Source organism: Gorilla gorilla, chromosome 7 (assembly GCF_029281585.2).
Source record: "Gorilla gorilla gorilla isolate KB3781 chromosome 7, NHGRI_mGorGor1-v2.1_pri, whole genome shotgun sequence".
Taxonomy (NCBI): domain Eukaryota; kingdom Metazoa; phylum Chordata; class Mammalia; order Primates; family Hominidae; genus Gorilla; species Gorilla gorilla.
Genome location: NC_073231.2, coordinates 104,508,245 through 104,522,172, shown reverse-complemented (window position 1 = coordinate 104,522,172; position 13,928 = coordinate 104,508,245). Strand labels below are relative to the sequence as shown.

The window sequence follows — 13,928 nt, the reverse complement described above, 5'->3', positions numbered from 1 at the left end:
AAACACACACACACACACACACACACACACACACACACACACACACACACACACAGAAGGACATACTTGTTACTAGTGCTCTTTCGTAAGATTTTATCTAATGTGGCATTTTAATTATGGTTTTAAAAACATTTCTTTCCAGTTAACAGAAGATGAAATTGCAACCATTCTTAAATCTACATTGAAAGGACTAGAATATTTGCACTTTATGAGAAAAATACACAGAGATATAAAAGCTGGAAATATTCTCCTCAATACAGAAGGACATGCAAAATTGGCAGATTTTGGAGTGGCTGGTCAGTTAACAGTAAGTTAACTTTAATGGTTTTCTAAACACTTGGCTAATTGGTTCAGATTTGATTATAACTAAACTTCAATTACTTTTTGAGGGGGAATGGAAAGAAATGTGTAGTTTTTTAATTTTTGTGGAGAAGGAACCATAATTGAGCCAAATTTGAGTATTATTTAATTTATAATTTAGGGTGATTGAATGTGAAAATATATCTTATAATCAAAATGCTTAAATGTTCTAAAAGGGAAGCTACGTAGCTAATTTCTGTAGCTTTTATCATTATAGCACTATCTTTAATGACTGTGTTTAGTGATGGTAGTGTGGATAAGTTACCTGTGGACTCTTGGTTATTTTCAGAATTCGGAATTCCTAAGTATGTCATAACTAGTTGAAATTTTAGCAAAATAGTCAATTTCTGATATAATCTGTGGCATTGGAGATTTTAACATTGTTTGAAAGAATGTTTGGCATACAGATTTCCTTTGTGCTTTTGTAGTAGCATTTATGGCTATGTAACATTATTGCAGGATACAATGGCAAAACGCAATACTGTAATAGGAACTCCATTTTGGATGGCTCCTGAGGTGATTCAAGAAATAGGCTATAACTGTGTGGCTGACATCTGGTCGCTTGGCATTACTTCTATAGAAATGGCTGAAGGAAAACCTCCTTATGCTGATATACATCCAATGAGGGTAAGAAAATTATGGTTTGCTGAAAATGTTAGCCTTATATAAGTGTTGCAGTTTTGTAATGTCAATGTAAGTAAATATAAACTAAATAAGTTCATTTAAATGTATTCTTTTTAAAAATGGTAAAATTACCCCTTAAAGATTAGTAACTGTTAACTTCTCTTCCTTCTGCATTCTTAATTGTGAGAAAAGAACTGAAGGCTTTGTATATCTCTACCATCGCTGTTCTTCTCCCCCAAAAATATACCTGTAAAATTTTTGCTTGCTTTTCAATAGAAGAAAGGGTTGGTAAATCCTCTTTGCCCTTCAGTTTATTGTTTTCTTGATTGTGGTAGTGAAAGAGTTGGAAGTAATCATTTCTCACTTTTTTACCCACTCTGTAATTTATACCTTACTGTGTGTTTTTTTTTTTTTCTGCCTTTTCTCTTCTTTGGTCTGAGGATGGTATTAAGCAATCCTAATTTCTAATATTACTATGCACATATAAAGGAATTCGGCTAATTTTTTTTAATGAATGCTTGCTGAGAAAATGGAATTCCTTTTTTGAACATCATTATATGCTTCTGTGACCTCTGCAGGATAATTTTTGAGTTTGAAATATATATTTTGCATATTCAAGTCTAATTGTCTATGTTTCAGGGTTTGTGATGATATACTTTTTAGGTTTATTACTATGTGAATCATATAGATAAGTTCATCATCATAAATAGGTACACTGATCTTTGTATACTTATTGCCCTCTAGTGGCTGTAGTTATCTCAATAAGGATGTAGGAATGAGGGGAGGAGTGTATGTATGTGTGTATTTGTAGAAAAGAGAAGATAATATCATGATGGCTGGAGGAATGTGAATTAAATAGAAAGAGGAAGAATGCATTATTTTAGAATATCTGAAGAAGAATAAATTGGAATTACATCTGATATAATGCTATTGTGGGTTAAATTTCGATAATATAGGTAACAGTGTATTATACAGAAAATATTTAAAAATGTGTCTGCTGTATTGAAACATTTTAAAGAGAGATTTTTTTTTTTTCTTTTGAGATAAGGTCTCACTCTGTCACCCAGCCTGGAGTGTAGTAGTGCGATCATGGCTCACTCGAGCCTCGACCTCCTGGGCTCAGGTGATCCTCCCACCTCAGCCTGCAGAGTAGCTGGGACTATAGGTATGCACCACCATGCCCAACTAATTTTTTGTAGAGACAAGGTGTCGCCATGTTGCCCAGGCTGGTCTCCAACTTCTGGGCTCAAGCGATCCGCCCACCTCAGCTTCCCAAAGTGCTGGGATTACAGGAGTGTGCTCAGCCTAGAGTTCTTTGAGTAATATAATTGTATACAATATGTATCATCTTCCTGGTGTATATAAATTCCTTTTGGTAAATGAAAGATAAAAATGCATCAATTGTTTGAAAATAACTTGAAAAACAACAAGGTCAGCATAAAAACAGGAACACAAAGTCTTATTTCATCTCTGATCATTAGTTACCTGTGGTTCTTTTAGTTAGGATGTTTGTAGGGTGATCCTCAAAGTAGGTGTATTTGAGTTTGAATCAGTGAGGTTTACTAAATTACCCAAGGCAACCTAGGTAAGTTCAAGAGCTGGGATTTAACTTAGGACTTCCATTATTACTATTCTGCTTCTTCCCTGTGTAAATCTTATTTTTCCAACCAAATAGTTCAACATGTTAAATTTGATCCTGTGCTCAGATAGCAGAGAATTGTAATATGTGGCCTCTTCCTTTAAGGATCTTATAATATTACCTGAGAGTTTGAATGAATACATTATACATTATTAAAAATATACCTGAAAATAATATTTCTCTTAGAAAAAAATATACATATATTGCAAACTTCCTAGGATGCCTTGCTCACTGTTTTTTTTTTTTTTAAATCTAAATCCTACCAATTTTTCAAGTCCCAACTTGGATTTTATGCCTGTGTAGAGCCATTCTTGACAGCTATCGCCCAAGTAAATTTCTCTTTTTCCTTATATTTTGTATATAGGCAATTTCTTCACAGTCCAGTTCTTTGGACAGTTAATCAAGTGTTGCCTCGTGCATTTCCAAACATAATATAGTTTATTTCCTCTTTAAATGATATCATTATTTAACTTTTCTTGTGTTTGTGAGCTGTCTTACAAAGTAGAGTATTGAACTGCAAGTATTGGAAGCTGTTAAGATCATGTAACAGATAGTTTTATCACTGGTAACAAGTACTGCCTTTTGTTTTCCTTGAAATGACAGGTTCACTTGGTTCTTTTTTGAGAAAATGTCTGTCAAATACCCAAGTCTGTGTAACCTTAGTTTTCTGTTAGTTATTCTTCAAGTAAAAATGATGTTCTTTGGAAAGAGCCTTGTAGTTTATTTAGCTTGCAGCTCAGTCACACAACTGCTTTTTTTCAGATTATTGTTGTTCTTTGATATGTGGGGAAGTGCTTTATGCATATTTTCCATTTTGTCAATGTAGAATATTAAAAATACATATTCAAGTGTAGAAATTTAATAGAATTAATAAACTTTACTGTTTCATCAAGGTTTACAGTAGTTTGGTGGGGGGTATAGTGAGGGCAATGAAAGAAAGAGCTGTCCAAGAGAAAAAAAAAATTGTTGAGGGCCTAGCTTAAATTGATAATTGAGAAAGTATAGTGTAATTAATCCTGGTTTGTGGGCCTTCCTGTGGTAGTGTGCTCTGCTGTGCAGTAGAATGCATTATGGCCTTGATATGGAGGGTTTGGGTTTTAATGAATGAGTGTCTTAGAAGGATGGGGCTATAGGGAATTTAAGGATGCTGCTGAGAGACAGTTCAAGGGGTTACTAACAGGGCACAGTCTGGAAAGAAAAGAGAGAGTGTAAGGAAATGGGGTGATCAAAGAATAGGTAGTGTTCTCCACGCTTGCTGCATAGCAGTCATCTGGGGAGCCCTACCCTAAACAGATTAAATCAGAATCTCAGGAGGTTAGAGAGGAGATAAACTGGTAGTTAAGATATGAGAAAGCTGGTAGGATATGACACTATGGTAAGTGAGTGAAATATTGAAGTTTTTTAACCAACATTTTTTTTTGTACTGTAGTAATTTTGTGAAATAAATATTTTACCCTCCATTGGGTGGATTGGATGAAATGGATAAGATTATGTTATTTAAGATGACATAACTTGTCAGTGGCAGAACTGAGATATGAACTCAGTTTGTTCTGTGTTTTTGCCTAGACACCAAAGAAATATCCTCTGTGTTAATGTCCCAACTCTGTGCAAGTGGAGGAGCGGCTAACAAAAATAAGACATTTTAAAACCATGTAATCACAATATTGTAATTACTGATTTAAAATCTGAACCCTCTAAGTTTTCCAGAGTAGCAGGAAATATGGACAGATTTCAATTTTTAAAGTTTTGTTTTCCAGCCATGTTTTGGTAGCCATATAGGCTAATGAGATAATCAATAATCTACAAAGTTGCCACAATGAGACAAAGATGTGATGACATGAAGACCCCACAGCTGATACAGGCAAAAAACCTGATAGTTATTTTAATATAAGTAAATGATGCAATTTACTACATATACGTGGCTATCTAGAACAAAGTTAGAGACAAAGTTAGGATGTGGTGGGTGAGTTTCCCCAGCCTCCATCTATAGTGGGGTGCCCAGCCACTGGTGGTATTGCCTAATTGGAGTGAGGATTCTAGCCAGTCTTTCTGAAATGCCTTGCATTCATCCTCACAGAGTTCTAGCCCTTTCCACTATGCCTGCCCACTAGCTGTATATAATTAGGAACACTCCAGAACAGTGGTGCTGCCTTATAGACTGAGTGAACTGGGATTTGGTTTCCCAGTCATTTTCTCAGCCTTTTACCGTGTTTAGGTACCAGGCCTGTTTGTAAAGTAGTATTGCTTAGGCCAGCAAAAATTAGGGCAAAAAGAGATGCCTTGAGCTTGGATAATTTAGAATGGAGTTGCTTCTCCTTAAGTGGCCACAAATTAATACTGTTTTTCACTGATTAAGGTTTTTGTAGGACATATATTTAGGGTGTCATAGTCTGAGGGATACGAAGAACTTAAAGATGGCACTAAATTAGAAAATGAAAGTGGTTAAAGTGGAAATTTGCAGTTATTAGAGAATGGGTCCTTCAAAGGTGTTAAGTCTGAGGTCATTTGTTTTATATGCTTTAGTTTATCAGTTTGTCAAAGATTGATTATTTCTTTTATCATTCCTGGGCAGAATAAGGAATATTTGGAATATAGATGTTCAAGGAGAAATTTTCTAATAAAAAGAACTATTAAAAACACTGGATTTGTTTGATGGCAAGGAGTTAACCAAATTTGTTAGTTTCCATACAACTTTTTCTTCCCCCAAAGAAACTTGTAGTATATGTAAACTGAATCTTCACTGTGGTAGACAGTAATGATTATCTGTTTAGTAAAGAGAAATGATGATGTACACATTGAAACATATAAAGCTTTTAAACAGGAGAGGGATAAAAGTGCTTATAAATTTATATTCAGCTATGAGATTAAAATTAGTGAGTAGTGGCAAATGGGAGTAAGTCTAATCAGAATGTTAAGTGAAACAAATTTTTTTAAATTAAAACTCAGTTTATTTTATAAAGTTAAATATGAAACCACCAAATTAATTTTGATCAGTTAGATAAATAGAATAGTTAAAAAAATTTAGTTTTGAATTCAGTTAACCACATACTTTTGAGGAGATCAGTCTTCTCTTTTTCTCAGGCCTTTAGGAAGTGAGTGTGAGAGAGAGAGAGTGTTTGTGTGTGAGTGTGTGTGTGTATATATGTGTGTGTGTATATATATATATATATATTTATTTATTTATTTAATTTTTTTGAGACAAAGTCTCGCTCTGTTGCCTGGGCTGGAGTACGGTGGCAGTCTTGGCTTGCTGCAACCTCTGCCTCCCGGTTTCAAGCGATTCTCCTGTCTCAGCTCAGCCTCCCAAGTAGCTGGGATTACAGGTGGGCACCACCATGCCAAGCTAATTTTTTGTATTTTTAGTAGTGATGGGGTTTCACCATGTTGGCCAGACTGATCTTGAACTCCTGACCTCAAGTGATCCACCTGCCTCGGTCTCCCAAAGTACTGGGATTACAGGCGTAAGCCAGTGCACCCAGCCTTAGGAAGTATGTGTGTGTGTGTATATATATGTATATACACACACACACACATATATATACACACACATATGTATATATGTGTGTGTATATATATATATTTTAAATCAGGAGATGAATAAATAGTATCATTTCCTTCCTTCCTTCCTTCCTTCCGTCCTTCCTTCCCTCTTTCTTTTCTTTTCTCTTTACTTTTTTCCTTTCCTTTCTTTTCCCTCCCTCCCTCCCTTCCTCCCTCCCTTCCTTCCTTCCTTCCTTCCTTCCTTCCTTCCTTCCTTCCTTCCTTCCTTCCATCCATTTGACAGGGTCTCACTGTGTCACCAAGGCAGGAAGGAGTGCAGTGGCACAATCACAGCTCACTGCAGCCCTCAACCTCCCAGGCTCAAGCAATCCTCCCACCTCAGCCTCTCGAATACCTGGAACTACAAGTGCACACCACCACACCCAGCAAATTTTTGTATTTTTTTCCTCGATGGAGTCTCACTGTGTCACCCAGGCTGGAGTGCAGTGGCGCCATCTCGGCTCACTGCAATCTTCACCTCCCTGGGTCAAGCAATTATCCTGCCTCAGCCTCCTGAGTAGTTGGGAGTACAGGCGTAACCTGTAAAAACCCTTTGTGTTTGCTTACCTGTTGTTCAGCATAGGGAAAGGGGTAAGGAAAGAACTGTATGGATCAGTCTGTGGACAGCAGAAGTACCTGATGATTTCTTGAATAAGGTGAAGGAAAGAAAATAAAAATCAAACCAAGAATTTTTACTTCTATGCAATGCAATACTGAATGTTTATAACCTTAAAAAAAGATGTGTAAATAAATAGTGTATTTTGGAAGATTTATGTCAAATGTGATTTAAGGAGATAATTGGAGACACTTGGCAACTTTCTGGAAATTTAACTCACATAAAGCATGGCAATCTCTGTTTAAGAGTAAATTAAGAATTATTGATTTTATTGGGGAAGCAGCCAAGACGGCCAAATAGGAACAGCTCCGGTCTACAGCTCCCAGCGTGAGTGACGCAGAAGATGGGTGATTTCTGCATTTCCATCTGAGGTGCCGGGTTCATCTCACTAGGGAGTGCCAGACAGTGGGTGCAGGACAGTGGATGCAGCGCACCATGCGCGAGCTGAAGCAGGGCGAGGCATTGCCTCACTCGGGAAGCACAAAGGGTCAGGGAGTTCCCTTTCCTAGTCAAAGAAAGGGGTGACAGAGGGCACCTGGAAAATCGGGTCACTCCCACCCTAATACTGCGCTTTTCCGACGGGCTTAAAAAACGGCTCACCAGGAGATTATATCCCGCACCTGGCTCAGAGGGTCCTACGCCCTCGGAGTCTCGCTGATTGCTAGCACAGCAGTCTGAGATCAAACCGCAAGGCGGCAGCGAGGCTGGGGGAGGGGCGCCCACCATTGCCCAGGCTTGCTTAGGTAAACAAAGCAGCCAGGAAGCTCCAACTGGGTGGAGCCCACCACAGCTCAAGGAGGCCTGCCTGCCTCTGTAGGCACCACCTCTGGGGGCAGGGCACAGACAAACAAAAAGACAGCAGTAACCTCTGCAGACTTAAATGTCCCTGTCTGACAGCTTTGAAGAGAGCAGTGGTTCTCCCAGCACGCAGCTGGAGATCTGAGAACGGGCAGACTGCCTCCTCACGTGGGTCCCTGACCCCTGACCCCGGAGCAACCTAACTGGGAGGCACCCCCAAGTAGGGGCAGACTGACACCTCACAATGCCGGGTACTCCTCTGAGACAAAACTTCCAGAGGAACGATCAGACAGCAGCATTTGCGGTTCACAAAAATCCACTGTTCTGCAGCCACCGCTGCTGGTACCCAGGCAAACAGAGTCTGGAGTGGACCTCTAGCAAACTCCAACACACCTGCAGCTGAGGGTCCTGTCTGTTAGAAGGAAAACTAACAAACAGAAAGGACATCCACACCAAAAACCCATCTGTACATCACCATCATCAAAGACCAAAAGTAGATAAAACCACAAAGATGGGGAAAAAACAGAACAGAAAAACTGGAAACTCTAAAAAGCAGAGCGCCTCTCCTCCTCCAAAGGAACACAGCTCCTCACCAGCAATGGAACAAAGCTGGACGGAGAATGACTTTGACTAGCTGAGAGAAGAAGGCTTCAGACGATCAAACTACTCCGAGCTACAGGAGGAAATTCAAACCAAAGGCAAAGAAGTTGAAAACTTTGAAAAAAATTTAGAAGAATGTATAACTAGAATAACCAATACAGAGAAGTGCTTAAAGGAGCTGATGGAGCTGAAAGCCAAGGCTCGAGAACTACATGAAGAATGCAGAAGCCTCAGGAGCCAATGCGATCAACTGGAAGAAAGGGTATCAGTGATGGAAGATGAAATGAATGAAATGAAGCGAGAAGGGAAGTTTAGAGAAAAAAGAATAAAAAGAAATGAACAAAGCCTCCAAGAAATATGGGACTATGTGAAAAGACCAGATCTACGTCTCATTGGTGTACCTGAAAGTGACGGGGAGAATGGAACCAAGTTGGAAAACACTCTGCAGGATATCATCCAGGAGAACTTCCCAAATCTAGCAAGGCAGGCCAACATTCAGATTCAGGAAATACAGAGAATGCCACAAAGATACTCCTCGAGAAGAGCAACTCCAAGACACATAATTGTCAGGTTCACCAAAGTTGAAATGAAGGAAAAAATGTTAAGGGCAGCCAGAGAGAAAGGTCAGGTTACCCACACAGGGAAGCCCATCAGACTAACAGCTGATCTCTTGGCAGAAACTCTACAAGCCAGAAGACAGTGGGGGCCAATACTCAACATTCTTAAAGAAAAGGATTTTCAACCCAGAATTTCATATCCAGCCAAACTAAGCTTCATAAGTGAAGGAGAAATAAAAAAAAGGTCTCTATCTCTGTGTCCTTACACTACCTACTTACAAAGAAAGGAGCCCTGCAGATATTTTCAAACATAAGGAGTCATTTTTGATGAATGATGTTTTCAAAAATAATGCTATCCTTTCCTGAAGAGTCTTTTCCATAACCCACCATATTTTCCAACTGGCTCCCACCTCCCTTTTTGGAGAAACATAGCATTTAAATAGGTGCAACAAATGCTTTAGTATAGGCAGCGTGAAAACAGACATGGGTTAGAAGATCATTCTTTGTAGTGCATATCAAAAAGAAAAACACAGTAGCTCTCTCCCATTGCAGATCACACGGCACTACTTTTTTCACAAACAAATGATTTTAAAAAAAGAGACAAAAAATGTGGTTATGTCCACATGTAAAGAGTGAACACTTAGTTAACCATTTTTTAATATTTAAAAAAACCCAACACCAAAAAGGAGAAAAGAATCCATGTCCTCCTTCCTGCTCAATTAATAATAAAATTTGCTTGAGAAATTCTGGAAAACTGATTCTCTGTAGTGGTGAGACTTGAGTAATACCACACCCAACACACTTAACACACCTTCCATCTCCCAGTCCCTGCTGTGTAGGTATTTGTAGATACCTTGGATGTCTTAATGTATGTGCACCTGTGTTTGTATGACACCACCTGTTGGAAGATTCCTTGCAAGGATTTAACACAGGGGTGAATGGCATAGAGGAGTATCTTCATTTAGCCTGGGAAACCAGAAGTCTGAAATCAAAGTGTTGGCAGGACTGTACTCCCTCAAGGGGCTCTATGGGATAATCTATTTTTCGCTTTTTCCAGCTCTTGGTGGCTGCCTGCAATCCTGTTTTCCTTAGATTGTAGTTGTCTCACTCTAATCTCTGCCTACGTCTCCATATTGCGTTATCCTCTGAGTGTCTGTGTCATCATCATCATCTTCTTTCTTCTTTCACAGGGTCTTGCTTTGTCACCCAGCCTGGAGTGGCGTGAACATGGCTCATTGCAGCCTCGAATTCCTGGGCTCAAGCAATCCTCCCGCCTCAGCCCCGCAAGTAGCTGGGACTACAGGCACAAGCTACCATGCCTGGCTAAATCTTATATTTTTTTTGTGGAGATGGGGTTCACCATGTTGCCCAGTCTGGTCTCGAACTCCTGAGGTTAAGCAGTCTGTCTGCCTTGGCCTCCCAAAGTGCTGGGATTACAGGTGTGAGCCACTGCACCCAGCCCTGTGTCCTCTTTTTTGTCTATCTACCTCAAATTTCTCTCTGCCTTTCTCTTATAAGGGCACTTGTCATTGGATTTAGGGCCCACTCAGATGATCCAGGATGATCTTCTGCTTTCAAGATTCTTAACTTAATTATATCTGCATAAATTGTATTTCCCCCCCCCAAATTGTGTAACATTTAGAGGTTTCAGAGATTAGGATGTGGACATATCTTCTGAGGATGGCCATTTTTCAACTCACTACACTCCCCATAATATGTTCTCTTCTTTCAAATAGAGAGAGAAAGAAAATTTTAGATTAATAATTATGTATAATTTAAAATTAACATTTATATAGTATAAGTATAATTACATAATTTAAGATTATAATTAGGATTAATGAGTAATATATAACATAAAATTTATCATTTTAACCATTTTAAAGTACTCTATACAATTCATTGCCATAAAGTACATTTACATTATTGTGCAATCATTACCACTATTTCTAGAAATTTTTTAATTATCTCAAACTGAAACCCTGTACCCATTAAACAGTAATTCTCCATATCCTCTTGCCCCAACCCCTCGCAACCAGTATTCTACTTCCTGTCTCTATGAGTTTGACTGTTCTAAATATCTCATATAAGTAGAATCATACAATATTTGTTCTTTTGTGTGTGTGTGTTTTATGTAGCCTAATGTTTTCAATAATTTATACAAGTCGTAGAATGTGTCAGAATTTGCTTCCTTTTAAAGCCTGAATAATATTTCTTTGTATGTATATAGCATATTTTGTTTATTCATTCATTTGTTGATGGGCATTTGGGTTTCTTCCTTCTTTTGGCTTTTGTGAATAATGCTACCATGAACTGGATCCACAATCATCAATTCAAGAGTGTTTTATTTTTTGAGGAACCTCCATACTGTTTTCCACAGCAGCTGTACCATTTTACATTCCTACCACCAATGTACAAGAGTTCCAGTTTCTTCACATTCCTGCCAGCACTTGTTATTTTCTGTTGTTTTTCTTTGCTAATGGCCATTGTAATGGGAGTGAAGTGGCATCTCATTGTGATTTTGATCTGCATTTCTCTGATGACTAGTGATATTGAACATCTTTTCATATGCTTATTGTCCATTATCCATTATGTATATCTTTTGGGAACTGTCTATTCAATTCATTTGCCCATTTTTTTTTTTTTTGAGGTGGAGTCTTGCTCTGTCACCCAGGCTAGAGTGCAGTGGCATGATCTCGGCTCACTGCAACCTCCACCTCCCAGGTTCAAGCGATTCTCCTGCCTCAGCCTCCCGAGTAGCTGGGATTACAGATGCGCGCCACCACGCCCAGCTAATTTTTGTATTTTTAGTAGAGACGGGGTTTCACCATGTTTGCCAGTATGGTCTCGATCTCTTGACCTTGTGATTCACCCACCTTGGCTTCCCAAAGTGTTGGGATTACAGGTTTTGAGCCACTGCACCCGGTGCTCCTTTGCCCATTTTTAAATTGGGTTTTTTTGTTTAACCTCTCTCTAGTACTGACCTGCTTGTTGTTTCTATGCTGGTGAAGGTCTCCTACTCCTTTAACTTTTTACTGTCTGTTTATTGTCTTTCCAATTGTCCCCATGTCACTTTCTCCACCCTAATTATAATACGCAGTCTGAGTCACTTTGTATGTCTTCTTTGTAATCACTATATTGAGAGATCTTTCAATCAGAATGCTTTTCACTGTTTCTATGCAAATGACTTAGTTGTCTACCAAGTAGAGGATTATTTTTATTAAATCATATATATGTACTTTGCATTATGCAATAGGTGTGTTCTGAAGAAGTTGTGTAAATATTTAATAATTGTAAATCAGCATTTCATATTCTTTGGAAATTATTTTTTAAAAATATTTTTTCATAGTTTGTATTATTTAAATTTCCATTTTTATTTTAGGGTACATGTGCAGGTTTGTTACAAGGGTATATTGCATGGTACTGAGGTTTGGGCTTCTGCTGATCCTGTTACCCAGATAGTGAACATAGTATCCAATAGGAAGTTTTTCAGCCCTTGTCCTCTCCACCCCTTCCTTCCTTTTAGAGTTCCTAGCGTCTGTTGTTTCCATCTTTATGTCCGTGTGAACCCAGTATTCAGCCCCCACTTATAAGTAAGAACATGCAGTGTTTGGTTTTCTGTTTCTGTGTTAGTTTGCTTAGGACTATGGCCTCCAGCTGCATCCACATTCCTGCAAAGTACATGAGCCCATTATTTTTTTATGCCTCTATTCTGTTCCATTGGTCTGTGTGTCTATTTTTGTACCAGTACCTTGCTGTTTTGGTTACAGTACCATGTAGTATAGTTTGAAGTCAGGTAAATTGATGTCTCTGGCTTTGTTCTTTTTGCTTAGAATTGCCTTGGCTATTTAGGCTCCTTTTTGGTTCCATATAAATTTTGGAATAGTTTTTTTCTAATTCTGTGAAAAATGATGATGGTAGTTTGATAGGAATAGCATCGAATCTGTAGATTGCTTTGGGCAGTATGACCATTTTAACAATATTGATTCTTCCAACCTGGGAACATGGAATGCTCTTCTATTTGTTTGTGTCGTCTCTGCTATCTTTTAGTAGTCTTTTGTAGCTCTCCTTGTGGAGATCCTTCACCTCCTTGGTTAGGTGTATTCCTAGGTTTTTTTTTTTTTTTTTTTTTTTTTTTTTTTTTTTAGTAGGAATTGTAAATGGCATTGCATTCTTGACTTGGCTCTCAGCTTGAACATTATTAGCGTATAGAAGTGCTACTGATTTTTGTACATTGACTTTATATCCTGAGACTTTGCTGAAATCATTTATCAGGCCTAGGAGTCTTGACAGAATCTTTAGGATTTTCTAGTATACAATTATATTGTCAGTGAAGAGAGATAATTTGACTTCTTTTTTTCCTATTTATATGTCTTTTACTTCTTTCTCTTGCCTTGTTGCTCTGGCTAGGACTTCCAGTGACATAATGGATAGGAATGGTAAGAGTGGACATCTTTGTCTTGGTCCAGTTCTTAAGGGAATGCATCTGGCTTTTGCCCATTCAGTATGATGTTGGCCGTGAGTTTGTAATAGATACCTCTTATTATGTTAAGTTATGTTCCTTTGATGCCAAGTTTGTTGTGGATTTTTATAATGAAGGAGTATAGGATTTTATCAACAGCCTTTTCTGTGTCTATTGAGATGATTATATGGTTTTTGTTTTTAATTCTTCTTATGTGGTAAATCACATTTACTGACTTGCATATGTTGAATCATCCTTGCATCCTAGGAATAAAGCCCACTTGATGGTGATGAATTAATTTTTTAATGTGCTGCTGGATTTGGTTTGCTCATATATATAAATTTTTTTTTTCTTGAGACAGGCTTACTTTGTCATCCAGGCTGGGGTGCAGTGGTGCAGTCATGGCTCACTGCAGCCTTGACCTCACAGGCTCAAGTGATCTTCCCATCTCAGCCTCCTGAGTAGCTAGGACTATAAGCATGTGCCACTGTACCTGGCTGATTAAAAAATTTTTTTTGGAGAGATGGGATCTCAATATATGTCCCAGGTGGGTGTCAAACTCCTGAGCTCCAGTGATCCTTCTGCCTCAGCCTCCCCAAGTGCTGGGATTATAGATGTGAGCCATTCCACCTAGCTCAGTGTGCTAATATATTGTGGAGGAATTTTGTGTCTTATGTTCATTAGGGATATTGGCTTGTAATTTTCTTTTTTTGTTATGTCTTTGCCAGATTTTGA

The 13,928-nt window shown here is 38.4% G+C and overlaps 1 protein-coding gene across 10 annotated transcripts in view; it reads left to right on the top strand.

Annotated features, from left to right (window-relative positions):
• STK3 (serine/threonine kinase 3) overlaps nt 1–13,928 on the top strand; it is a 422,170-nt gene that overhangs the window by 120,481 nt on the left and 287,761 nt on the right. For 9 of the 10 annotated variants that reach the window (XR_008667625.2, XR_008667626.2, XR_010135011.1 and 6 more), the window contains 2 exons: nt 143–307; nt 820–987. The exons of the other annotated variant lie outside the window; for it this stretch is intronic. Coding sequence is in view for 5 of the 9 variants with exons in the window: in XM_031013812.3 (XP_030869672.1) it covers nt 143–307; nt 820–987 (333 nt within the window). In the remaining 4 variants the exon portion in view is untranslated. The remainder of the gene's footprint in view (nt 1–142; nt 308–819; nt 988–13,928) is intronic. 10 annotated transcript variants of the gene reach the window in all.